The sequence below is a fragment of the Simochromis diagramma genome, unplaced genomic scaffold, assembly GCF_900408965.1.
Source record: "Simochromis diagramma unplaced genomic scaffold, fSimDia1.1 OVJJ01000802.1, whole genome shotgun sequence".
NCBI lineage: Eukaryota > Metazoa > Chordata > Actinopteri > Cichliformes > Cichlidae > Simochromis > Simochromis diagramma.
Genome location: NW_024387492.1, coordinates 13,522,948 through 13,549,351, shown reverse-complemented (window position 1 = coordinate 13,549,351; position 26,404 = coordinate 13,522,948). Strand labels below are relative to the sequence as shown.

The 26,404-nt window shown below is 41.5% G+C and overlaps 1 protein-coding gene across 1 annotated transcript; it reads right to left on the bottom strand.

Moving 5' to 3' along the window:
* Positions 1–122: 122 nt before the first annotated feature.
* Positions 123–21,543, bottom strand: tagapb (T cell activation RhoGTPase activating protein b). Its single transcript, XM_040016894.1, has 14 exons — positions 21,362–21,543; positions 16,876–16,961; positions 10,105–10,275; positions 7,327–7,491; positions 5,190–5,231; positions 4,770–4,854; positions 4,617–4,670; positions 4,167–4,236; positions 3,767–3,906; positions 3,297–3,458; positions 2,839–2,948; positions 2,334–2,520; positions 2,012–2,093; positions 123–1,893 (listed from the first exon to the last, which is right to left on the bottom strand). Exons 1-14 carry the CDS (start codon positions 21,434–21,436, stop codon positions 764–766), a joined length of 2,559 nt encoding a protein of 852 aa, XP_039872828.1. The 5' UTR covers positions 21,437–21,543; the 3' UTR covers positions 123–763.
* Positions 21,544–26,404: the final 4,861 nt, after the last annotated feature.

Here is a 26,404-nt window from a genome sequence, read left to right as displayed (position 1 = left end):
AGTAGTCACTCTCCTCCTTTCTGTCATTAATTTAGACACTAATGATTGCACTGCAGGGTGATTTAGCAGCAAACAAATGTACAGGCATTTGTGAAGGTCACAGATACACAGACAGGAACTTGTTTAGTTTGTAATTGTTTTTATTGCATTCTTATATTCTTTTTACTTTGTTACTTAAAACTGTTCAACCAGACGTTTTATGGCACCAAAACACTCATTGATAAAGATTACATACATTGCTAGCTTACTTTATGTACAATTCAGCATACAAATACAAAAAAAAAGATTATCAGAAAAGTGCTTTAATGTAGTGGAAGAAGAAGAAATATGCAAAGTGAATTAGATTCACAAAAAGCAAACAAACAAACACACAAAAACCATAGTGAACATATATTATACTATACGGTAAATATCACCATAACAAACAACACTTGAGACGAAACATAGAAATTCGTAGCATATTTTCTCCACAGCAAACTGTGTTCATAGCTTCATTGTGATAGACTAAATATCTATCATCGTAACTACACCGAAGTTAATACTTGTACTCTTAACAGTACTACTGAGAATGTGCAGCCATAAAGGCGTCACATAGCTGACATTTATCCAAAGTGAAAAAGTGAACGATAAAAACACTGCACCAAGCTTGGGTTGCTGCTGGCTTTCAGCTTTGCTCCCAGTAACTCATGCCTGTGAATTATTTCTGTCTACAACATTTGCAGATTGTGACAAAATCCAATCTGCAGAGCAGATATTAAGTCAATCAAACGTAAGACTCCTTTGCATAGGAAAGTTCCTCAAACACAGGCTGGCTGCATCTCCGTGACACGACATCGTGTTGACGCGTCGACACGGACTCCGACATGGCTCTCTGGCGGAAAGGCTGCCGTAGATTGACAATGTCTGATTCCTGGGGAATGCATTCCTGAATTTGGATGCACTGAGGATTAGAGTCATAATTTACAGAGGATGGACGAGACCTGCTCCTCATCTCCTTTACAGTCAATGAGCGATACTGTGGGGGGGGACCCACATTCTGCACCGCCTGTTCGTATGATGGAGGGCTGCAGGGCTGCCTGCTGTCAACATGCTTGAAAACTTCAATCGCAGACAGAGGGCGTGGTCTATCCACAGGCTCGGCCGGTGGATCAGCTTCGCTCTGTAAGTCCTCCTGGAGGGTTTCGCAGGGGAAGGCGTTTTCCTTCTGCGAGTCTCTTTTCTGGCTGTTTCTGGTAAAGGCTCCTAAGCTCCTGGTCCTCATTAAGACTTTAGTGGCAACTCTCATGGACTGAGAGCGCTTCCTTTCTTGTGGTTTGGAAATCTCCTGCTGTCCCTTAACAGCCACTGAAGGCTGGCTGCTGGCGTTTGCCTTCCTCGAGCATCCTGGTGACACCATTGGGGAACTGGTGAAAACAGAGCTCTCTGAATGGTTAGAGGTAGTGCTTTCGAGGGAAGAGCAAGAACAGTCTTTGCCCATGAAGGGCTGCAGATCTCCATTGGAGTTGTTCAATTTTAAGAAAGGCATAGTTGGCCTGGCTACGCTACGGCCTCTGAGCAAGAAGGAGTCATCGGAGATCTGCTTTTTCAGAGGCTGCTCGGCAAAATCTGCCTTTTCTGTGGAGCAGTCCTCGTGGCTCCTGGCGTGGCTGCACAGGCCCTTGAGATCGTCCGAGAGGAGGATGATGGGCTCGGAGCACCGGCGGTTGAATTCTGGCTTTGTGTTGAAGACAGCATCGGACCAAGAAGAGGTTGTCGTGCTGGGGCTGGGCGATGAGGATGAAGAAGTAGAGCCATATTCTGTAGACGTGGACATGATATTCTCTCCCACCTCTGCATCGCCATCTGGGTCGGTGCTATCATACGCAGAGTCCTGATGCTGGGAGGAGACAGAGTCTGTCGAGCAAGGAAAGGAAGACATGATTAGAATCCATTTAATCTCATTTACCTCTGTAAAAAAGGCCCATAAAGGTCTTTCAGCATTATTGGGGGCTTTATTTGCTAATTAATTTACCTTCATCTGTGTCCAGTAAGACTCTGGTATTCTCTCCAAGAATGTCACAGTTCTCAATCAGGAACTGAGTAAGATCTGTCACCTGCAGAGAATCACACAAAGACAAGCAAACATTAGTAAAATGAATAACAACAACAAAGTCAAGGGATTCTGTAGACAAATTCAGTGCTTCACTTGGTCCAAATACTCGGCTTGTTATTAGCACCTAAGTATGTGCTAGTGCACTCCCACTTATGAAACCGCTTGAGGTTTTTTGCACTGTGAGCCGCGAGGCTTCAAAGCGCTCAAAGTGAGAAAGTAAATTCATATCACATCTTTTTACCTTCTGCATCTTCTCCTTCTGTTCCTCCAGCGAGGTGTCATCCAGCTGCAGCAGCGTGGGGCCGATGCACACCGCCAGATTGTAGGCATCCATCTTGTTGATGTCTGCGCTCTCCAGGATGTGATGGAAGACGCAGATCAGATGCTGCAGGAGGAGTCTGTTCAGCCCAGGGAGATCATCTACCACCCTAGTTCGCGGGTAGCAAAAAAAAGGAGAAGCAGGAAGGAAAAAAAAAAAAAAAAAAACGGTTAGCTTGCCGCTCTTTTTTTTAGAGTCTCTTCCTTTTTTAAAACAGTAGACAGACTTAAAAAAGAGAAGTGGGCTATGTTCCGGTCGGATTGTATAGCGAACATATGGAATGATTAAAAACTTCCCTCAAAACCACAAAACCAGTCATGAAAAAAAAGAACATAACTATTTTTTTAAACATATAAATTCTTTTTTTGTGTTTTTTGTTTTTTAAACGGGCAGTGCCGAGGCTCATTAGCAGACATCGACTGCTTACTTTGTGATTTCCAGAGTTCTCTGCTGGGTGTCTTCAATGTCCAGAGCTGCCATCCACTTGTCATAATAGTCAGATCTTAGCAGGCTGCCAGGAAGCTCCTTCAGAAAACTCTATAAATAGGAGAAAGGCATTGATTAGGCACATGTATATTAGAGGCTGTGCACTAGCATATTAAATATGATCAAGACCACCTGTTTGACAGCTTCTTTGTCAAGCGGTCTAACATATTCAAGGAAGTACTGCTGCTTTCTTAGAAACTATAGCAGAGGGTAAAGCAGTAGTAGTGTGGCCGTTGTGGTAGCAGTGGTTAAAATAACCTACAGCCGTAATGCTTCTTTATCAGTGATGTAGAAAGTACTTTAGCGCTAATATTAATCGTGGATTTGCACATACGTGGTAACGCTAATAGTATGCGCAGAACATGTGAAGTGCGAGCGCCTCTCAGTATGCAAACGTACTTTGAGTAGTCCGACGAGCAGAACGACGGGCAGCTCGCCCATGTCCACACTGCCGCCGCTGTTCAGCTGCTCTCTGATGTCTTTCATGCTCTTGATGTTGCACAGCTTTCGAAACACTCCCTCTGTGGAGGGGCCTTTCTTCCTCAGCAGCACCAGCAGCTCCTGATGAAGCAGGACAGGAGAGAAGGAAGATGAGATTATCATATATGAATTAAAAAAAACAAAAAAAAAACACACCCACAAACACAGCAGCTCTGCATGTGTGTGTGTGTGTTTTTGTCTTGGCTTATTAATGTGCACCGTTTGTGCGTGCACGCATGCTATCATATTGTTTTCAATCTTCAAAGCATTAAGAAATCATTTTAAAACACAGGCTGCTAACATCTTGAAACCAATGCACAGAAAGTTCTCAAAGTGAGCTAAGCTACTGATATGACATCAACTCTGACATTTATCAAAGGGCAACTTACTGTGACTGGTTTGGGAAGTGAGCAATCGTCTGGGCATATCTTGTGGAGGGGCTCTCCAAACAGCTGAATCTTGTTTTCGATTTCTGGTCGCTTTTTGCGGCCCTTTGACAGCCTCCTCCTCACCACGTTCCACTTGGTGTCTGTTAGGAGCAGAAATGTTTTATCCATTTAACATTTTATACTCATAAGACACGGCAACAAAGGCAGACGTGCAAAGAGTCAAAGCCCCGAGTGCCAAAAACAAGCTTTCTGTACTCGTTCTCTCTTATCATCAGCTAGATTTCCTTTCGTCTGTGGTTGTTCTCTTTGGTCTCTTCTCTGCACATGGCACATTTAGCGAGGCCCTCCCTCCCACCAGAAAAAAAAAAAAAAAACACCGTAAAGAGATTTTCAAACTCACCAGTGGGCTGTCTCTGCCTCTCCTCTTGATTATTCAACTGCTTCGACACAGCGCAGATCTTTGCGTTGCCCTGGTGACAAAATAAAGAAAAAGTGGCATGGTGAGCAACGTGGAAGAGGAACACGAGCATGCAACAGTAGCCAAGGGAGGGGTTGTGGCTTTTTTTGTGTCAAATTGCACGCCTTCTAACACGTGAATGAACAAATGTTAAATTAGTCTTTTAGATGTTCAAAAGACAGATTTCTAATTATTTTCAGAATTCTAATATAATTATTGCATCAATTGTGCAACTTATCAGTATGTTTGCACTTTCTGCATTTAACATACTATGTTTATTATGTAACAACTGTCCACTGAGCGTTAGCGCAGAGGCACAGCTGTTTTTTACCAGCAGGTGTCTATTTTGAACATTTTCTACCATAAGAAGCCAGAAAAACTGGGATTACTTACATCGAGTGGAAACTCAATCAATTCTTCCATGCCACCTCCTGTTAGAGTTTTGGTCTGTGGGAGACAGAAATGAGTAGTTTTTCTTTAATAACAGGTCTTAAAAATGTTTATATTTTTAAAAAGAAATGTGGCGGAGCAGATAGCGAGACTTACTGTGATGTTGCCACTCAGCACCTTCATCAGGACGTCTGGAGGAAAAGAAGAAGAACCGGTCCTCGTTTTTGCTTCTTTAATTTTTCTGCAATGACGATGAAACACTTAGAGGAGTGGCACTCACTGACTGTTTATCAAGTCTGAATTTTGAGTTTATAAAGCAGTAAAACAAAAAATAAAATGATGAAGTTATTGTGGTTCAATGGAGCCTCAAAAGATTATTAAAAAAATACAGTTTTACATTGTTACAAATGCTGCCTCGATGTTTGCATAACTTAAGAAGCCGATATGAATATGTGCAGAATAATTACAATAAGTGGCAGAAGTGATCGAAAAATTTCACAATGCTTTTTATGAATGACGATAAATGGGAGAGCGCCTGCGAGAGTTTGCTGATATAAACAATGATCTTGTTCTTACCTGTGAAGAGTATCTAACCAGCGTTCTTTCACCTCAGGCGAGCTGTGGGCAAAATAACGGCATGGTATGAGTTACTAATCCACACAGAGCGACTGAAACAAGCCGGCAGATTACAGTGGGAGGAATGACACGAAGTGCGGCCCTCGCGGTCTTTTAACAGCTCTGTCGGAAAGTGTAACTCAGTCATGGGAACAGGAAGCAACGTCACGGCGGGCCCCGACCAGAGACATCTTCCACTTCCTCATATGCTTGCTGTGGCTTCGTGTCCATCAGTGGAAACACGCCGACGAAATAGACGAGCCTACGTATATACACCTGTGCGCTTTCACCTTTCATGACCTGATTTAATGCCAGGCGCTTTAATTAAAAACTGTCTGCGCACAGGCGACGGGAAAGTGTCAACAAACGAGGCCGCGGCCTCTCACGGGATCCACGGTCGACTCGGTGTGAGTGAGCAGGAGTGAAAGTTTCACACACTGAATCATCACCAGAGTCCGAGCATCCAATCAGAGAAACAAATCGTCTCATTTTCAAACAAAACAACTCAAAACCTACTAGTGCATTCATCACTTTCTTGGAATACAGCACCAGCTGTGAAACGGCTCTTGGTTTGATTCTAATAAGTTTGCGAGAAACGTGGGAGTGACTGCCCCAAATGAAGCATTTCTAGACTTTAGTGCCGTTTGGTGCTCTTCATCATAAATTCACTGAAGAGAGAAAAATCTACTTTGACTCCTTTAACAATGGAAGTGTCTAGACATAAAGCATCTGATGTGTTTTATCTTTATTGTAAAGGCCAGCATTTCCAGATAAAGATCATCTGATGTTAATTCCCTCCCAGCTCCACACTTCCTATTTTACAACCTTTTTGTCTTGTGATGCTACTCTGCGGACTTTCTACTTGCCACTTCCCTATTTCATGAAGGACACAGATCATCTGACCTTTTACTACATATGCACGAGTGTGCATATGTGGAAGATTTCATAAACTGAATGACCGGCAAAAAAAGCAGTCTGCCGAATAAGAAACAGAAAGCTTATAGTTGCAACAGTGTTTTTATATTGCAATACACTCGTATTTTCTCCTCCGTCAGTGCTTTAACAGATTGTTTGCCTTGATGTCTCTCTGTAATCTTTTCTTGAAGAGCTCATGTGGCCTTTTGGAAATTTTATTCTGGCCCATTTATTACTTTTGGTTTTCATCAAATTTCACTCCATCTACTCACAGCTGTGGTTTACGACATATGCAAATACTGAATTAAGCAAAAAACAGGATAAGCTCCACTGCGCCTGAAAGCTTGCACAGCATGGCAGCACAAAGGTTAAGCTCTGAGAGGTGTGTGTATCTGTTTGCCAAGAGGCAATTTATTTTCAAATAAACTTGCCACACTACCACTGAGCCCTGACTTTAGACCGTAAATATATTTTGTTTTATTAAATTCTCCATATTGCCAACAGCTGTCCTCTTTAAGCTTGTGAAATAGGTTGTTGTGCTGACTAATAGTAACCAGAAGCCTATACAGTCAATTAAATTAAGTCTGGTCTCTAATCTGATTCTCAGTTCCCACTGTGGCCCTTCGTCAACTCAACTTTGACGCCTCTTTATTGAGATTATCCATCCATTTACTTCTGCTTATCCAATTCAGGATCACGGAGCTCTGTAGCCTTCCCCAGCTGCCACATGGCGAGAGCCAGGTACAGCCTGCAGGGCTAACACAGAAACACAGACAACAATACACATTCACACCTCCAACTCATTCATCTAACCCCACTAACTGCATGTCTTTGGGCTGTAGGAAGATGTCAGAGTACCCAGAGACAGACATGGTGAAAACATGCAAAGCCCACACAAACAGACCAGATGGAGGATTTGAACCCAGGACCTCCTCGTGGTGTGTCATTGTGCTGCCTTATTTAGATTACATATTTCAATATTAAAGGTTTACCATTAAGAAGGAAGAGCAACAATCAAATGAAGATCCACATGTGAGCTGTGATGTTTAGACACGTGTACCCAGGTATTTGAGCGTACAGTGAATCAGTGACTCAACACTAAATATGCTTGGCCATTTCCATGTGAGTCATTCACTGTGTGTATGAGTTTGTGTGTGCCGGGAGGGGTAGGGGAGCTTCTCACCGGAAACACACCAGACAAAACGTGAGATCCCAGGCCAGGATGAGGGTCAGCCTGAGGTCAATGTCACCAATCAGTCCATCCTCTTCCTCCGGTTCATCCTCGAAACTGTAAAGCCAGACGTCCTCAAGACTGACTCTGTGCTTCAGTCGGTAGCTGGCAGGCGACCTGTCGAAACGGGAATAAAAATAAAACCAACACTCCTCTAAATAATTTTCATTAATTTGTTTCTAAACGTGTTGTTTTCTCAAGATTACAAAGCAGGTTTCAGTTCCATAATTTTTGGATGAGTGATTGATTTTCTTCCCTCCTGTGAAACCATTGAAAAAATATCTTTTATATGAAATAGCGCATTTCCTCTCTGTGAAAACATTGGCACTGAACACAGAAATAAAAACACGGAGAGAAAAAAAAAAGCCGTAATTTCTCCTGTGACAGCTTGTTTTGAAAGTTGGTCCTTCATGCGAATAATCATTGGTTATTTCTGCGAAATAATCAATGATCTACTCTTGCACCTGAATTGCTGACTGATTGCTGCACTTGGTCAAGCAACAATGGTCACATGCTAAGTGTCAAAAAAAGGGTCAAGATTTCGATCATCCCCCAGTTTATTAAAATAGATACAAGTTTATGACAAATAAGAATCTAAAAAAGAAAAGGTGACTCATAAGAGATTAGAGAGGAATTATTATTTGGAAGAAAAAAAAAAGGAGCTGGGAGGTGTTTCGATACTAAAACAGAAGGAGAGAAGCGATGCGCTGATAGAAGTAAACATGGGTGCTGTTTATGTGCACAGCTGTTGTTGTTTTGATTTGGCAGAATTTGACAGATTTCAGCCAGTACTGTTTGCCCAAAGTCAGTTTCTGTCAACAGTATCTTACAATAAATACACAAAGTGTGTCGTCATAATTTCATCACAATAACACATATTGAAAATTGCCAGCATTTATAGGCAAACTATAGGCATGTAAAGTTATGAAATCCTCTAGAGTACAGACACCTACTTAAATGAGAGATCCGTGATGTTAATAAGTTTTCTATGTGGGACTGTGACGTGTTCTTAATTTGGAGTCTGGCGCTTGAGTTTACATTTCTGTTTAAACACAGCCCATCTGTGCACACTCTGCATTAGATTGGTATAGATCTAACAAACAAAAACAACTTAGAGACTTTTTAAAGGTGTTGTTACATAAGTTGTTGTTCTGAGACTGTCCTCCCCATGAAAAGGTTGTTTTTGTGTAAGCTGTTACGATGACCTGATAGCAATGAACATTTGGCCCAAATGTGGTATGCAGTTCTCTTGCGACCCATATGTGGCCTCCACTGATTCTGAGTGAATCTGGATGCACTCTCTCAGCCGCAGGCGCACCTTATACAGGTCAGTTATCGGGCGGTTTTTCACATTAGGGCAACATCTGGGCCTCTCAAGTCTTGCTCATGCTACAGCTGAATCAGAAGTTCCCCAAACGTGCCTGGTATCTGGGTTCACATCTTAAAAGATAAACAAAAGCTGTGTGAACTGGATAGAGTTACCACCACTGGAATCTAACACAACATAGCTGTGTAACGTGTTTTTAACTGTTTGAAAGGTTGCATTTGACATCAAAATACGATCTCCTCCTGACTATTAAGTGACCAGGTTTTGTGCTGCACCTTAGCCATAGTGGTTCTGAATATGAACCTAACAAGACCACGAGTGAGAAAGTGAAAGTAAACAGCAAAGCGGAGCTAAACTTTGGCCCGAACTCGAAGCGCAGATCAAAAATCAGGTGTGCTCGTGACACCTCCACCTCACCATCCACCTACACGCTGCTGAAACGCTGAGATGGGCTGTTTCACATTGTAGGAGAAATGAGAAAAAGTGGCCTCCGACACCTGCTGTGTGCCTGTTTCTTCACAGCAAACTAAAAAACACACACGCAAACACATAATGAATAATAGTAGCACACAATCATCTCTAGATGTAATGATCTCATAGATTTATAGGCTCAAAAAAGGCTGTTATGCTGTATGACAGTGGTGTGCCAGCTGTGTGTCTACAGGAACAGTAGGCAGGTTGTGGTACAGAGATGAGTGTGATGTCCTCCCACTCATTAGGTATAAAACTTCCACCGTGTTTGACAAACAGATCTGATCTGACTAAGCCATGTAAACAGTGATTGCCTGAAGGTGTATTTAAATGCTGTTTACATTTAAAAAAAGAAAGGAAACAGAGGTTTACTTATACGGAAAAACAATAACTAGGATGTTTAATGGTGAAGAAAAGGTGTGAGTAAATGTTCAGAACATCTCAGGGTTTTCAAATTTGAAGAATTTTAAGAGTGATTTGAGCCACACAAGCACTTGTGAGAGTATTGAACCAGCAGCTCCGTTGTTCGCTTCAAAGCTGAAGCGAAGGTTAAAATAACTGTTGAGTTTCCCCTAATGTGACTCCACTCTAAGGGAACCACCCAACTCTCTTCTTCTACTAATTTAAAATAAGAGAAACGACTCATAAACAATGTCTGTTGCTGGGAGATTCCCCATCTCTCCGAGTAGAGTCCAAAAATACACATTTTGTTTTCACTTCCTCTTTCGCTCTCCCATTCCTACTGTACAAACACATGATGATTTTCAACAGAAAGTTGCTAAAACAACACAGTGGCAGTTTCCTTGGTTGTGATTTATTTTAAAATCTCCAGTTTTACAAGCAGAAACTATCTGGGTTTCATACACACATTCCTGAAAATATCTGATCATCACAAACTAAAATGCTGGGGTTTTAGATTAATAATATCTTACTTGAGTTTGGCGAAGACAATCACGTCGCTGAAGAGGAACAGGTGTCTCTCCCTGGTTTTTGAGCCCTCGGTGACCTGAACGCACTCGTCCAGCAGCAGCTCTCCGTTCTCGCTGGCGAGGCCGAGGACAAATGGACTCTGCTCCACAGACACCCAGCAGGGAGCCTCCTCCCTGAGCCAGAGGATACACACCAAAAAAAAAAAGGAGTGGGTGACGGGGAGAACCCACAGCCGAACGAGTCTAAATATGGTGATTTCCACATGGAAATGAGACTGATTTTGCATCTGAGAAAGATCAGGTTCATGGCATAGTTTAACAGCTGGAGCCTGATGTATGAACAATATGACTTTTTCATAGAAGAATAGGCGTATACATGTAAGTCAATCCTGATAAGGTGAAGCACAGGTGAAAAATAAAGTTAGATGTAGTTCAGGATAAATATCAAAAACTCATATATGCACTCACCGGCCACTTCATTAGGTACACCGTTCAACTTTCTAATCAGCCAATCCCAGCACCTGACATGGTCAAGATGACCCTGCTGAAGTTGAAGCCAAGGACGGGGAAGAAAGATGATTTAAGTGACTTTGAATGTGGCTCTTGTGGTTTTGGTAACTGATGGGCTGGTCTGAGTATTTCAGAAACGGTTAATCTACTGGGATTTCCCCCCACATAACCATCTCATCAGGGTTTACAGAGAATGGCCCATCAAGTTAAAAGCAGTTTTCTGGAAGAAAAAATCCTTTGTTTCAAATCCTTTTTTGTTTCAAAAAATCTTTGAATCCTTTGCCAGACAGAGGTCAGAGAAGAATAGCCAGAGTGCTTCGAGCTAATAGGAAGGCAACCACAACCCAAATAAATACTCAGTGCAACCAAGATATGCAGAAGAGCGCCTTGACGCAGAGGGGCTACAGCTGCATAAGACCACACTGGGTGCCACTCCAGTCAACTAAGAACAGGAAACTGAGGCTAAATATAAGAAAACTTTGTTTGATGACTCCTGATCTCTGTTGTGACATTTAAATGGACAGATCAGAATTTGGCATAAACAACATGAAATTATGTATCAACAGTTCAGGTTGCTGGCGGAAGTATAATGGTGCATTTAGCCACCACAGTGACCAGATCTTAAGACAATAGAACATTTTTGGGATGTGATTGAAAAGGAAATTCACATCTGGATGTGCAGCTGACAACTCTGCAGTAACTATGTGATGCTGTCAAGTCAATATGGACCCAAATCACAGAGGAGTGTTTCCAGCACCTCGCTGAATCTGCACTACGAAGGGTTAAAGCAGTTCTCAAGGCAAAATTAAGCCCAACATGGTACTAGAAAGGTGTACATAATAAAGTGGCCATTGACTGTATAAGTATATGTATATATTCTTTTTAACTCTTCCAGGCTTCTTGATGAATTTATTTTTTATTAAAAAAAGGAACCATGCACAAAGGAATATGCACAACATCGTAAATGTGGCTAAAAAAAAGATGAGTTTCTACTAAAACAGAATCAGACTTAAATTTTATGCATCTGTCTCCAGATGTTTCTGCTAAAAATGAATATTAATCACTTCAGGAGAACAAATTTCCGTAGAAATGTATAATTCATATGTAACACGCTGCATAAGTTTTTCACCAGAAACGTATGAAAGCCGATGGATAAGATGTGAATTGGTATGCATGAAACTGCCTTGTCATAAGAGGACATACCAGAAAATGAAGAATGAGTTAGTGAATCCATAACTACCGCTATGTATGTTTAATTTTACTCTTAAGCTACTTGCGATAATAAGTAATTTGAATTCTAAGGAAATACAGCGTAAGTGCAGAAAAAATGGATGATTAGAGCCTGCTGAGCCACCCACCCCTCGTTTCTGAAACTTTTCTGTAGGCACACTGTCTTGTAAATAACACCACAGGGTCACATTACTAATACTTAGTGGACTACGGCATGTTTTTCAAGTGGCATACTTAGAAGCTGATGCTTTAAGAGAGACCTGGCATCATGGCAACAAAAGTCACATACCACATAGGTATATAACATAATAATATCCTAATAATATCCTAAAAACTTAAATTTGTCACTGCTATTGTGTTTTCTGGTTATTTTCCAATATGGGTAACACAATAAACCACTATTTGTCTGATCAGTTTCTTCCAAAGCGCTGTTCCTCCTCCAAATATCACAGAGAGCAGAAATGATGCTCTAATTCAGAGAATAGATGTCAGATGTGTGCATAACGGCATCGCCAACCCTGCTTGATTGATCTTGGATCAATAAGGTCATCTTATTCTTTACAGACAAGTGGTCTGATATCAACTTACTAACTAAAGTTTGGTTATTTGTTCAGAAATGACATTTACCAACACAACTTAAAACCTGACTCACATATTCTTATCTATGCATAGACGCTGGTTTTCTCTTACTCTTCATAAATGCCATCTACCTGGATGGAGGAGTTTGTCACATTTACTTCACTGGACTAACTACTGGTGTTAATTAATGGTAAATGGCCTGTATTTGTATAGCGCTTTACTAGTCCCTAAGGACCTCAAAGTGCTTTACACATCCAGTCATCCACCCATTCACACACACATTCACACACTGGTGATGGTAAGCTACATTGTAGCCACAGCCACCCTGGGGCGCACTGAATTAATGTACAAATAACACAAATATTTGCGGTCAGATAACAAAAAATGAATGTAAAAAGCCAGCATGCTCATGTTGTTGCCTCCCTGTTGTGTCTAGAGTGAGCCTGTGAAGATGACAAGAGAGTAAGAGCAAGTAAGAGTTGTTTGTTCTAAATGCATATGAAACCACATTTAGTGGTTGATCGTCCCACTTGGTCCGGGGGAAGAAATTCAAATTGTTATAGTAGAGGTACTTCCCCTGACTGCTGGAGATGACACATTAACTACGGGCATATAAACTGTGGGAGAAGCTTTGTGTTTGTACTTACAACAGGATAAACCATAGAAGTGCAATAGTAAAAGTGTGTTAGCACGAGCATGCCACTGCTTTGTTTGTTTTGTTTTTGTTAAATTTCAAAGATAAGTTTTACAGACTGGGACCACTTTTTTTTCTTAGTAAATATTGATGTAAAATCAGAAGAAATCACTTTACCTACTCTTGCTTTGCTAATTAGCCAGGCTACACAGGCAAAAGATAGCTTTGCTTTGTAGCTAGGTGCGCTTGGTTAAAATGAACCTAAATTTGTGTTTTGTGGACTAAAATTGAAGGCACAAGGCTAGATTAGATATTTGTCTACTTGGCACACAGGTCCATGAATGTATTTTGTTGTGTCTAAACATCAACTTTGAACAAAGCTAAGCCAGCTGCTCCGCTAAAGCTAACACAGACCTAGCCTGCTAACCAAGCTAGGTGGGCAACACTGTTTTTTTTACTGTTCTACTGCTTTTTTTTTTCTTTTTTTTTTACATATTCTTTATGTACTAATATTTCCATTCATTACACAGAAGTCCAAATTTAGCAGCACTGAAGTAAACCATTCACAGTGACCCTGTGAGGTAGATGGTCTAAATCAGGTATAAGAGATGTAATCATGCCTGTTCAACTGTGCCTTATTACAAATATCTAATCAAGCCAGTCACATGGTAGCAACTCAGTGCATCTAGGCATGCAGTCATGATCAAGACAACCTGCTGAAGTTCAAAACTGAGCATCAGGATGGGGAGAAAAGACCAAAATGTTGTTGTTTTTTTATGCCACAGGTCACAGGGGTCAGACTGCTTCCAGCTGATAAGAGTGCAACAGTAACAACTCATAGGTTCTTGAAGAAGATAGAAGATAGAAGTAGAAGATCGCACCCACACCAGGTGTTACTGATATTATCTAAGCTAGAAAACTGAGGCTACAATTCACACAGACTCACGAAAACTGGACAACAGAACAGAAATACTCAGCCTAGTCTGATGAGTCTTGGTCTCTCCTGTAACATTCATATCGTAAGGTGAGAATTTGGCATGAACAACAATAAAGCATGGATCCACCTACCTTGGATCAACATCTCAGGCTTCTGCTGCTGGTGTAATGTTGTGGGGGATATTTTCTTGGCACATTTTGGACAACTGAGCAACTGAGTGATGTTTAAACACCACAACCTACCTGATTATTGTTACTGACTATGTCTGTGCCTTTATGACCACAGTATACCAATATTCTGATAGCTGCTTCACTAAATTACACATTGTGTTACTGAGCATAAGAAGGGTGTCCAACCCACTACGAGCAAAGTGTACCTAATAAAGTGGCCTGTGAGTGTATATAGTGTCAGAAAGACGTGAAAACTGGTCGAAAATGGGAATCTGATACAGTGAATTGAAGGTACTTTTTCTTAGTTAAGCAATAAACTAGAGCATTATTTTGAAACAGTCACGTGGGGGAGGGGTTGGGTTTTTTTTGCTTTCATCGCACAGCATTTCTTATTAGCTAACTCAGGAGCCTGGTGTTTAAATATGTTCAGCTTTAAACATCTTTATATTTAATAAGTATAAAACTATTGATTCAGTGTCGTTAGAACTATGATTCACAGCTTGATTTAACACTGTATTTTCACCCCACTACATCATTAACACATATATATGTAGAATCCAATAATAACATAGTGCTTAACTCTGTGAAATAATATAGCTGCATATGTCTGGTTCTGCCTCTTCATGCTGAGGTATACTCTACGTCAGTGGCAGTCCCACCATAGTGAAACTGACACCCACGAAGTCCAGCCCCCTCATGGAAATGCCTGATGTGTGTGTGTGTGTTTGCGTTTGCGCGTTGATTAGTTGAATGTGTGAGAGTGGGATGTGTCTGACATTTCTCTTTCTGCTTTGAAGGGATCGCCCACTGCGTGCTTTGGTGGTCTTCACATGACAACGTCTGACGAGTGTGATCGTTATAAGGTTAAATTTTATAGCCGAATCAAAGCCCACGTGTCTGAAATGCCCAAAGACAAAAAAACTGTCAAACTGAGGGTTTGTTGAGAGGAGTAAAAAAAAAAAAGAAAGCTTTGCATTGACAACATATTTTAATTATTCAGTTTTCTATGTTTGAGTCTCATCTAAGGCCACGTTTCCATCTATTTAACAACGTTTTCAGAAAACATTTCAGGTTATTTGTCGGCCTAAGCTTACAATGATAAGATAAGCTACGTTATTATTCCAAAAAAATGTCCGCAGGTTGCTAAAACCCCTCAGGATATGAGCTCAGCGTGTTTAAAATAGCAGCTGTAGCCGTGAATTAATTTCTGTTTTAAAATACTGAGAGATTATTTGGCTTCTTGTACACTCAGCAAGCAGTTATCGCACAGCTTCTAAAATCAGTCATCCAGTGTTATTACTGAAAGAAACTGCTTTACGGGAAACATAGAAAGGACCTTTTGTGGTTCATGAAATTAAACTCAGGGACAGGAGTTAAGATGTTGCTGTAGTAATATCTGGAAGCACGCTGTTTAGTTTCATATTGAACTGATTGCTTGTGCTGTCAAAACAAGGAGGTGCTGGTAATGACCTGCTGTTGATTTATTCAAAAAGGTCAACTTGTTATGGGCGAGAATAACCGGTTAATTAGGTTTCCTTGACAGATCGATATCGTCCACGCTGCTCGCCCCTCACAGCCCGGTCATGGCCGAGGTGAGGAGCCACAGCACATGTGCACGTTGTTTTTTCAAAACCCTGCTGTGTAATTCCCCGTGGGGACATCTGTGTTTGTGGCCTGAACAGAGTAGGCAGCGTGGCCTGCAGGGTGACAAAGCGTGACACGTGGCGGGATGGAGGGGAAGTTAGTTTTTTGCTTGTCTGTATAATAGTGTGAGGCTATTCTCTAATGAAGAGTGTGCTGCCATCTATAGGGTGGAGGCGACAGTGAGGCTACTTCTTCTTCCTGTGATTGCTGTTTTGATTTTTGAATTTTGGACTTGACTAAACATTGGAGCCTGACTCTCTAATTAGGTCAAACTGAATCAGACAGCCAAGTGAAAAAGAAAGCTTCACGAGACTGTATGTTTCTGTATGATTTTACCAGTTACTTGTTGCTTCAGGTCATTGAGGTTTGCGGGGATTTGTTTTATCTTTTGTTGTAGATTTGCTACTGTGTTTGGGAACATTCTTCTGCTGAATGACCCAATCTCACCTAAGATTTAGCTTTCTGTCACCTAAATCTCACATGTGACTCTAGAATACTTTGGTAGACAGAGGAGTTAATGGCTGACTCAATGATTCATAGCTACTCGGGTCCTGTGGCTGCAAGACAAGCCCAAATCCTCACACTTCCACCACCGTGCTTGATAGCTGGTATGAGGTGTTTGCGTAGACAATACAATACAATTCTCCAAACATGGTGCTCTGCACTCCAGGTTGACTTCTGGGAAGGTTGTAGTGAATGCTCCAGCACACTTGCCATTAATCAGTTAATCAAACGCATTTGATTGCACCTTTACTGCTACTTACCCTCTTAATCGCTATGGAAACAGTACTTTTTTTCAATGTTTTGACATTTTTAAGCTAAGTGTTCCATTTCCATCATAAAAACAAATACATAACTGTGCATCAGATAATTACACAGCCTTACTTAGCGCACACTTCCTTCCCTACGAGTTATGCTGAGCTGTGCAGAGACTGTCGCAGCAGAAAACTGTAAGGCACTGTTGTGCGTACAGCACTATGATCAGAGTGTGTTAAAATGACTCCAGGCCGTACAAGAAAATAACGGTTGCACATGTGTAAATGCATCTAATAAGAGAGTCTTTTGCACACCTGATAGGGGACCATGGCATCCCCAAAGCCTTCCCAAAGACCAGGGATGGAGCTGAGCGCCGTCTCTGAGCCAAGTGTCTGAGGTGCTGTAAGAAAGCAGAAGTGATAGATAAACAAAACCTTTTGTGTCTGCCGGGAAAATAAAAATCATTAACTCATATCTGTCAACATTTCGCTGACAAGACACAAGAGATACAGAAGCATTTCAGTCAGGGAAGAAAACCGCAAGAGAAGGTTTGCTGATTTGCGAAATTTAATAACGGATACACTTTATATTGGGCCGCAATCAGAGATGGCAGAGATGGCGGAGCTGTGACTGCAGTGAAGCGTATATTTAGACTGAGGAAATAACTTATTCCCTGGTGACCTTCCACCTGCAGACAAACGAGTACAGGAACAGCTTCAAGAAAGGCAGCTTAATCGCTTAAACTAGCTGCTCAGTCAGAGGGTCCATTAAAGTAAATACATTTACCAAGAAAAGAAATGAAAGCAAGCAACACAAAGTACTTTCATTTACCAATTTCCACCCTTCAGAGGCTGAATTTTACATTTCACTGCTTAAAGTATTGAGTACTGAACTTAATCCTGCATAATGCTCTGGATTCCAATCAGAAGGTCGTCCCTCTCTGCTCTAACAAGTGAATACATGTGGACAAATAAATGTTTGTAGGGGACAGATAAAGGCTTCTTCTGAAGACTGAAGGATTCAAGTGCCTTAGCACAGAATATACAATGTTCAAATATAAGGAATTGTACGAGATAGCCAAAGGTAGGAATGAGTTCCTGTGTGGTTCAGTTGTCATCTATATTGAAGGCCAAACATCTGTGTGCAATAATAAGATTTTTTTTTTTCTCGTGACAAAGGACAACCGAGAGAGGATTTGAAATTCAAGACTACGCTTCCATGAAATTAATCAGCACCGTGTGCACTGAATACGTCTCACGTGTTTGCATGAAGGAGGGGCCAATGAGAATCTGTGTGGAAAGCGAAGGTAAACTGAAGCCATAACTACACATACGAGCTCTGAAATCTGGGTCAAACACTTCCTCCATCACATATCAGCTTCAATCTCGGTAGTTTAGGACGCTGATTGCCTGATTGTATTTTCTCACTGCAGTTAGTGTTGAGGTTTTTTGCATCGGGCCGTGTAACGATCTGCAAATAAAAACAAATCTCACGTGAACGGTGAAAACGCTGAAAGAGTTGCTTCAGGTGATAAAATTGTCGACACAAGTCATTGGACACAAATATGAAACACTGATTTGAGTATTAAAAAGGTTTGTTTTATTGCTCTCAAGGCATCGGCGTAACTTTGTGCTGAACATTGGGGGGGGCAAGATCTCTGTCTAAATAAATAAATAAATCTGGGTAAATATAACCCCCCTAACCCCCCTGGAAATTACGCCTCTGTCTCAAGGTTTGATTTTATTTTTTAGATTTAAGGCACATTTATTTACAAAGTTCAGATACAAAAAAATATTTATTTTCCTGGGTTATCAAAAACACTTTTGATCATTTTAAATCTATTAATATGACTAGAAAAGTTAGACAACATAACAGCTAGACACTCACTTGCCATTTTATTAGGTACATCTTGGTATTACAGGGTTGGACCTCCCTGTTTGCCTTTAATTCTTCGTGGCACAGGTGCAAGGTGCTAGAAACATTCATGGTGTGTAATGATGGTGGAAGCAGCCATCAGAAGGTGATTACACTGTACATGGTCAGCGGCACGCTCAGACAGGATGCGGTGGTTAAATAATGCCCAGTTAGCATTAAGGAGTTTAAAGTGTACCAAGAAACTGAAACGTTGACTCAAGCCAGGAGGGATCCGTGCTTTCATGTTGTTCACAGCAAGTTACATTACAAAATACAAGAAATCAGGGAAGAAATCAGGGCTCATCATACCAGATGGCATTTTTCCGATCTGCTCTTGTCCAGTTTAGTGAGCTCATGTGAACTTCTGCTGTTGTAGCGCATCTGCCTCACAATTTGATGTGCTGTGTGTTCCGAGATGCTCTTCTGCATACCTTGTGAGTTGGTTTGAGTCACTGTTGCCTTCCTATCAGATCAAAGCACTCTGCCCATTCTCCTCTGACCTCTGACATCAACCAGAGATTTTCACCTAGTGAACTGTCGCTCACCCGAGAGTTTCTCTTTTTCAGATCATTCTCAGTAAACCCTAGAGATGGTTGTGTGGGAAAATCGAAGCTGATCAGCTGTTTCTGAAATATTCAGAGCAGTCCATCTGATTCTGTGTTTGAGGATTTCTCTTTTATTTGCTTGTTTATTCACGCATGTATATCTTCCTTAACTTACTTTTCTTTTACTTAGTTGCACTGATGGATGAATAGTCTATTTCTACTATTTCTACCTTTTTCTTGTAAACAGCTTTTCTTTGGGGAGTTTTGAATGCATTTGAAGAGTTTAGAGGAACTTCTGAAGTTGCCTAATAATTGTTGGGTAACACTCCGACGCACTTGGACATTTGTTCATTTGCGTGAAGGAAAACAAACAGTCTCTCTCCATCCTTGTTATGGCTCCTGCTGATGATGATGTTGCGCTCTAATTGCCAGACAAACTGAGAAATTGGATGAAGCAGAGTTGGAGATGAAGGAGAACAACAACACAAAACAAACAAGAGCTGGAACTCTTAACAAAGTGTCTCTCTCTGGCCTCTGTCCCTGCAGCTCGGAGCCAGGCTGGCGCACAAAGTCCGCCGACTGATGACGGACGCGACGGAGGACACAGAGGCTCATTGTTACCTGAATCCTGGAACCACAAATGCACGCCACTAAGGGAGCGTGGCCAAAAGTGTCACCATTAACAAGCTGTAGGTCCCATCTAATGGAGATTTGCTTTGTTTTTAGTCTCTGCAGTAGTCTAATAAACACTTTTTTTATTCTTTTTGGAAAAGCTGATAATATTTCTCTCTCACAGTCAACAAATAGACCAACCGCACCCATCCCTCTGAAGTATCTCACGCTCGGCTGTTTTCTTAAACACACTTGTTGGGAAAATCTTCCATTACCGAACGTTTGATATTTACAGAGGAGGGTCCATGTGGGGCTAATTTCTCTTGATCACAACAATAAGAATAAGAATATCAATGCACTCAATATTCATTCTATTAAGAATTAATAAAGCTTCTTGTTACCAGGGAAACGATAAATTAATGCTTTTTATTACTATGGCTGTAACTTGGCTAGGTTTGGGTATAAAACCAAATAGTTTTGAGTGCCTAAGCCTATCCAGGAGAGATCATAGGTGTCGGATCCGGAAATATTATTATCACAGTTCAAAGAAACAAGCGTGCATTGCTTAGTAGAGACAGGAAACAAAGCAGTTGCCACAAAAAGATGCGATTTCCTCTGTAAACAGCATTTTGTGTGGTGATGCCTTGTGTATACTCTTGCCACGGCGAGAGTTGAAGTGTAGGTTGGGTTATGGTTAGCCATTTCACAGTAAAGCGGATTCATCTGCTCGGGTTCAGGATAAAGTGAGGGCAAAAATACTCATCAATGGGGGCAACTGCAGTGAGCAGAGAGCCAGCCTGTTGTGATTTGGCGCTGTATAAACAAAACTGAATTCACTTGAATTGTATAAATCAAAACCTCCAAATCCAATGATGTCCTCTATGTTATGGAATTGATTAAAAGGCACTTTTAAAGTGCTTCTGTGTGTTGCCCCGATCTACATAGCACACATGCTGACCTCATATAAGCCAGTTTGCAGGTTTAGACCCTGTGATTGGCCGTTTCAACTTCAAGCCTTAAAATGGGGTTAACATATTTCTGCTGTGAGGATCTCTCATCTTTGGAAAGACCTGCCTAAATTCACCTTTTGGCCAAATTAGAGACCTCACTGATGCAAATTTGCAGGTTTAGACACTAAGATTGGCCCCTTCTGACTGCTTGTTACCAAACTTTCTTTCATGAAGGTCCATCATCTGTTGACGGACCTGGCTAAGCTGAGCGAGCTGTTAATCGCTTTTTAAACAGAAGAGTTTGAAGTTTAAGGTTTTCATTAGAGATCAAATGTAACTGTTCCCGTATTATAAAGCTATTTGGTTTATCTAATTTTGACTTAGATGAAGATCCGGCCAAATCAGTGAATAATCAGTTAACAAACTGCGGTAAACCTGAAAGGCTCGTAGATGTTTTCTTGCAGCTTTTCGTGCTTCTGTTGCATCTGCACTCTGTGGAAGCTCTGAGAGGCTACATCGCTACACCTCTCACTTGCCACACGCCTTTGAACCTCATCTGGAACGACCAATTTTACCTGAACCCTCCCACTCACCCACTTTCTGTCATGTAATCACATTTCAGCAGTCAGTCAGTGTTGTGATGTTGTATTTCCTCTCTGCGTCTTTGATCATAAACCCCTCACAGACGCATAGGAACTGATCAAAATAACTCTTCTTTTTGATATCACAAAATTGTCACGATTATCACCTTTGCGAGTAAATAATGGGCGCATACTTACGGGATGCAGTGAAGCTGCACCGTCATCATAGCTTCCTCTCCTCATTGCTCCAATTCCATAATCTGAACCGTCCATCCTGGTGTCTCAGATCCCAGAGGAAGCCCTCGACCCCTCTGCTGTCCTGTGCTGTAGTCTGTGTTGTCAGTTTACAGTTTCCACTTGGCAAAGCAGAGGAGAAGCAGTTTGCGTCCCGGTTTGAGGGCTCTGCTGTGAATGTGGTGGGGGAGCGCATCCACAACAGCTTCTTCTCTAACTGGTGCTAATGAGGGTTTGAACAATGGAGGCCAGGCTGGCACACAGAAGAAGAGCGAGGGGGGCGGGGGGGGGGGGGTGTTTGTGGCTGACCTGGGCCTGCAGTGCCACTCTAACCCCCCCTCGCCCCCTGAAAACCTTTTTCCAAGCCACCACTTCCTCCATCTGATCATCCCAGCCTGTCCCGTTACGCTTCAGCGAGGCAGCTTCCTCCCATAATGAGATCGGCCTGCATCCTGTCATAGCCTGCTCGTCCTCATTTCCAGACTAACGAGGGTGAGATTCCGTGACAACAGGTTCCTCAGAAAAACGAGGCCTCACAGATCGGTCCCACGTGCCTGTTAAACATATAGAGATGTACTTCTGAATGTTTATAATGAAAATCAAAGCCAATTTTTAGCCAAGTATGTATTTAAGTCTAAAATAATTCCATTCCCAGAGTGAGCGGGCAAACCTAAAGAGTGGTGCAATAAAAAGTAGCCAATCAGAGTCAAGCGGTAGACACACCTCCTGTTCTGCTTCTCACGCAAACCACAAGTTAAAAAATAGATAAATTATCGTGTGATGATGTCACAGTGCAGGAGTAAAGGTTTGTTTTCTGTTCAAAAACGGATGCTTTATTTGAGTTAAAGAACATTTGCCAGTGTGGTTACAGTATGTGTGTCACAAAGCTTTGAAACAGGAAACAAACAGCAAGTTCCTGTGGAAAGAGCTATTGTTTTATAGCTTCACATATCCATCCTGACCTCCTCCATTACTCTATATCATAAACTGTATGTGAAAGATGGAAGTAGCCGTATTCCTGACTCTCACTTTTCAGGGGGACTTGTGCTTTATAGTATTGTGGCTGTCCCTATCTTGATCTTTTTGAAACAGAACTGATTTTGGCTCGGTTTTGGAGCCAACCATGGAACCCATGCAACAGGCAAAGCTTTCTTTCCGGCATGGAGATATAGTTGGACACATCAGCGGTGAAGAGTATTACTTGGATTAATCTCTGATGCATCCATCGGAGTATGACTGCTAGATAGAAAGCACATCAGCATTAAAAAAAAAAGGTGCTTGGGCGAATAAGGCATGTTGTATGAAGTACTGAAGAGTCCTCCAGAGTAGAAAGGCTCTATACAAGAATAAGTCCATTTAAAATCTTTTATTTACACATGGGATCCTGGTTGCTGTCTGGAGGTGTCCCAGTGAAGCAGTTACCCTTCTCCCACTAAGGACATGAGGGATTAAGCAGTGCTGATTACTTAAGAGGTTATACTATCAAGTCCTATAAGCTCAATGAGTCTGTGTGGATAAGAGGAAATCCAAAATAATTTCAAACTTGTGCATCATATTAAGCCCAACATCGCCATGACATTCATGCCCATGATGAGTGTATGTAAACCTCTGACTACAACTCTTTATTTCAACACAATAAATACTCACAAAGCTAATCACCATTTCTCACTGTGCCACTTTTCAAGGCCATAATCAGACAAAGAAATTAGAACAGTTTTGTTCTACTACAAAACATTAAATAAATAAAGACTATATTCTTGCCTTTAATGGTTTCTATAGACGAACGATGAAAAAAAACAACTTTTCCCAGAAAACTTTTGTTTTGCTAGACAAAGAACATGAAGGTTTTGTGATTCAGAAAAATGTTTTTCTTGCTCTCCTTTCACAGCTGTGGCTGTTAACCTGTGGTTTTTGTGGTTGATTGTCGGGCCAATCCCTTTAACTTGAAATCATGCTTGCCAGTGTACTGTGGAGGAGAAAATGTTTTTTCAGCACATAATAAATGTCATTTCTCTGGCAGAGAGAACCACTCACTGTAAAAAGTCCCCCAGCTCAGGTGCTATTTTGATAGAGCTGATGGTATCTCACAGCAGACAGAATAAACATCAGGACATCACGAATGCCTGAAAGTGTCTCGAGATAATTTGAAGATATCGTTTCTAATCTGGCCACGTAACCTCACACACTTACTTCCTGCTTTATATTTGAAAAAAAAGATAGACAAACACAAACTAGTCCATAATAGTGAAGTGGAAGAAAAATGATGCTTGGTGTTCAAAAAGTTTTACGAATAACAGGGCTCTCATCCCCTAGCCCTAATTACTGGCGATGTAACACTAACTGAATTCTGTTGGGCCGTTTCTACCACCTTCGCACATCTACAGACTGCAGACTCTGACTTTTTTGCAAAATAGCTCCAGTGCAGTCAAATTAGATGCAGGGTGTCTGTGAACAGCAGTTTTCAAGTCTTGCCACAGGTGCTCAACAGGATTTAAGTCGGGCTGTATGTTTAAGGTCAAACCTCCTCCCCATTCTCAAGTCTTTTGCAGCCTTTGATAGGTTTTCTTCCAGGTTTGCCCCGTGTTTACATCCATCCATCTTTCCATCAGCTCTGAGCAGCTTCCCTTTCCCTGCAGGAGAAAAGTGTGCCCACAGCATGATGCTGCCACCACCATGTTTTACAGCTGGGATTGTGTTTTCAAATCAATGTACAGTTTTGCATAAAGGCCCAAAGATTCAATTTTGGTCTCATCTGACCAGGGCACCTTTGCTGTGTCCCCTTCATGGCTTGTGGCAGACTTCTTATGGCTTTCTTTCAACAACGGCCTCCGTCTTGACGCTCTTCTATAACAGCCAGATTTGGGGAGTCCAGATTTTCCCACCTGTCAATCTCTGCAGCTCCTCTAGAGTTAACGTGGGCCTCTTGGCTGCTTCTCTGATTAAAGCTCTTTGATTGGCCTGCCAGTTTACTGTAGGTGGACTGCCATATCTTAGTGTTAAAAGCTTGAGATATGGTTTTGCACTTTTTCCCTACGTACTGTATGCTAACAGCCCCGTTCACCCAGTTTATTTTTTCATTTTGCCCTCACTCAGCACTGAAATCTCAAACCTTCCTACTATGGGTCACAGACAGAAATCTCTTTATTACACCTGTCCTGCAAGAAAACACAAGCTCCAGAAACTCCAGAATTAATTTATCAGCAGGGAAACATTCACACAAACAAACAAACAGGACCTTTGCCTTTCTGTAAAGATTTTGAGCTGGCCACGATCCTGGAGGACTCTGTTTAGTCCTGTTTGGAAAAGTTTCCATGCAGTTATCAAAAGCTCAGCATGTGGCCAATTCAGAGGAGGCCTCTGTTTTCATGACTGGTTTGATCTTTCCTGTCTGCTGGCAGTGATGGGCTTGTTCTAAGAATGTACTAATTTAGTCCATTTAAAAAGTTTTACAGTTTATTGTGGGGTTTTTTAATGGTATAAATTGTAAATACATGTGTAAGAGTATCACATTCGAATCAAATTAAAAGTAATACATGATTGATGATGTGTTTAAATATACTAGTGTGCAAAAATGATTAAACACAGAAACAGAATGTACAAAAAAGAAACAAAAACAGTAGATTGGAGCAAAGACGGGACTATATATGAGCACACTGAGGTGAAATTAAACCAAAACAACACAGAAAAATAACCATCCATCCATTTTCTTAAATGCTTCAATTGAGGGTCACAGGTGGGCTGGATTCGTACATCCTGGACAGGTCGTCAGTCGTCAGAGATGATAACATTCATACTTAAGGCCACTTTAGAATCACCAATTAACCTAACAAGCCTGCATTTGAAGTACCTGGAGAGAGCCGCGCAGTGGATTCGAACCCACGACCTTGTTGGTTTGAGTCAACAGTGCTAACCACTGCAACAAAGAGCAAATGATTAACACAGAGGTGCGACGACATTTAAACGAAGGCAGAGAGAGAAACACATGAAAGCCAACAAATATAAGCAAGTGCATTGCACAAAGCTATGATAGCTAAGCATTCAAAGCATTTTCTGGTGAGTGTTTGGTGTCGTTGTAATATTCCAGATGAAGACCAGCGAGATGCAATTAAGCTCTCCTGCTGATTTGGATGATGAGGGAAACACTGAGCTGCTTTGTGGCTCATCAATGCGGCCTATTGTCAAGAGAGGTTACATCATCGCCAGCACATAAACAAAGACCGGCTACACATGTCACTGCTCATCTTCAAAGAGCTTTGATAGAAACACAGAGTCCAGGATTTTGGTGCTTTGGTACACTAAGACAGAAATGTCGCCCTCTTGGTCACGTTCAGTCCGTTTGTTTTTTCTGTGCATGTGTGTGTAAAGCGCCTTGAGGCGACTTTTGTTGTGATTTGGCGCTATATAAATAAAATTGAATTGAATTGTTTGTGTATGCATGCAACTTCACACACACACAAAATCTGTGGGAAACTGTTTGGCGGTCTGCACAAGCATCAAGCGTCAAAGCCTCTGCAAAAAGCTTGATTAGCATACCTGCAAGCTGATCGTGCATGACTTTGATAATTATCTTTTTTTTATAGAAGCAGTAACTGTTTTTAGACCATTCTGTGAGACGGGAACAAACTGTAAACAGCAAACAGTTGCTCATTTACACTGGAAGGTCAATGTGTATCCTCTCATAGCTCAGTTTTTGCGCTACAGGAAATAATACATCTGCTGTGCTTCACTATGCTGTGAAATTTCAGTTGTTTAGAGACACATTTACACAAAAATCAAGGCACCACAAGTCATTTGAGGAAGTGCCTCTATAAGCTTTCTAAACCCCAGGAGCTCTAGACAAATCGTTTAGCCACTGATCACCATTTCAGAAGCTATTAAGTTATTAGACGAGCATTAAGACACGAGACGAAGCCTCGCATTTCTGCTCTGTGAGGAAACTTTATTGCTTTGGTTCATGCAGCTGTTGAACCCTCAGACAGCTGCATGGTCTGAATAAAAATGCGAGAA

Coding starts and splice junctions, on each gene's coding strand:
- tagapb (XM_040016894.1), bottom strand. CDS start 21,436: ATGGACGGTTCAGATTATGGAATTGGAGCAATGAGGAGAGGAAGCTAT. Junction 3,907..4,166: donor GAGGCAGAGACAGCCCACTG/GTGAGTTTGAAA, acceptor TGCTCCTAACAG/ACACCAAGTGGAACGTGGTG. Junction 2,949..3,296: donor TGCTCGTCGGACTACTCAAA/GTACGTTTGCAT, acceptor TCCTATTTATAG/AGTTTTCTGAAGGAGCTTCC.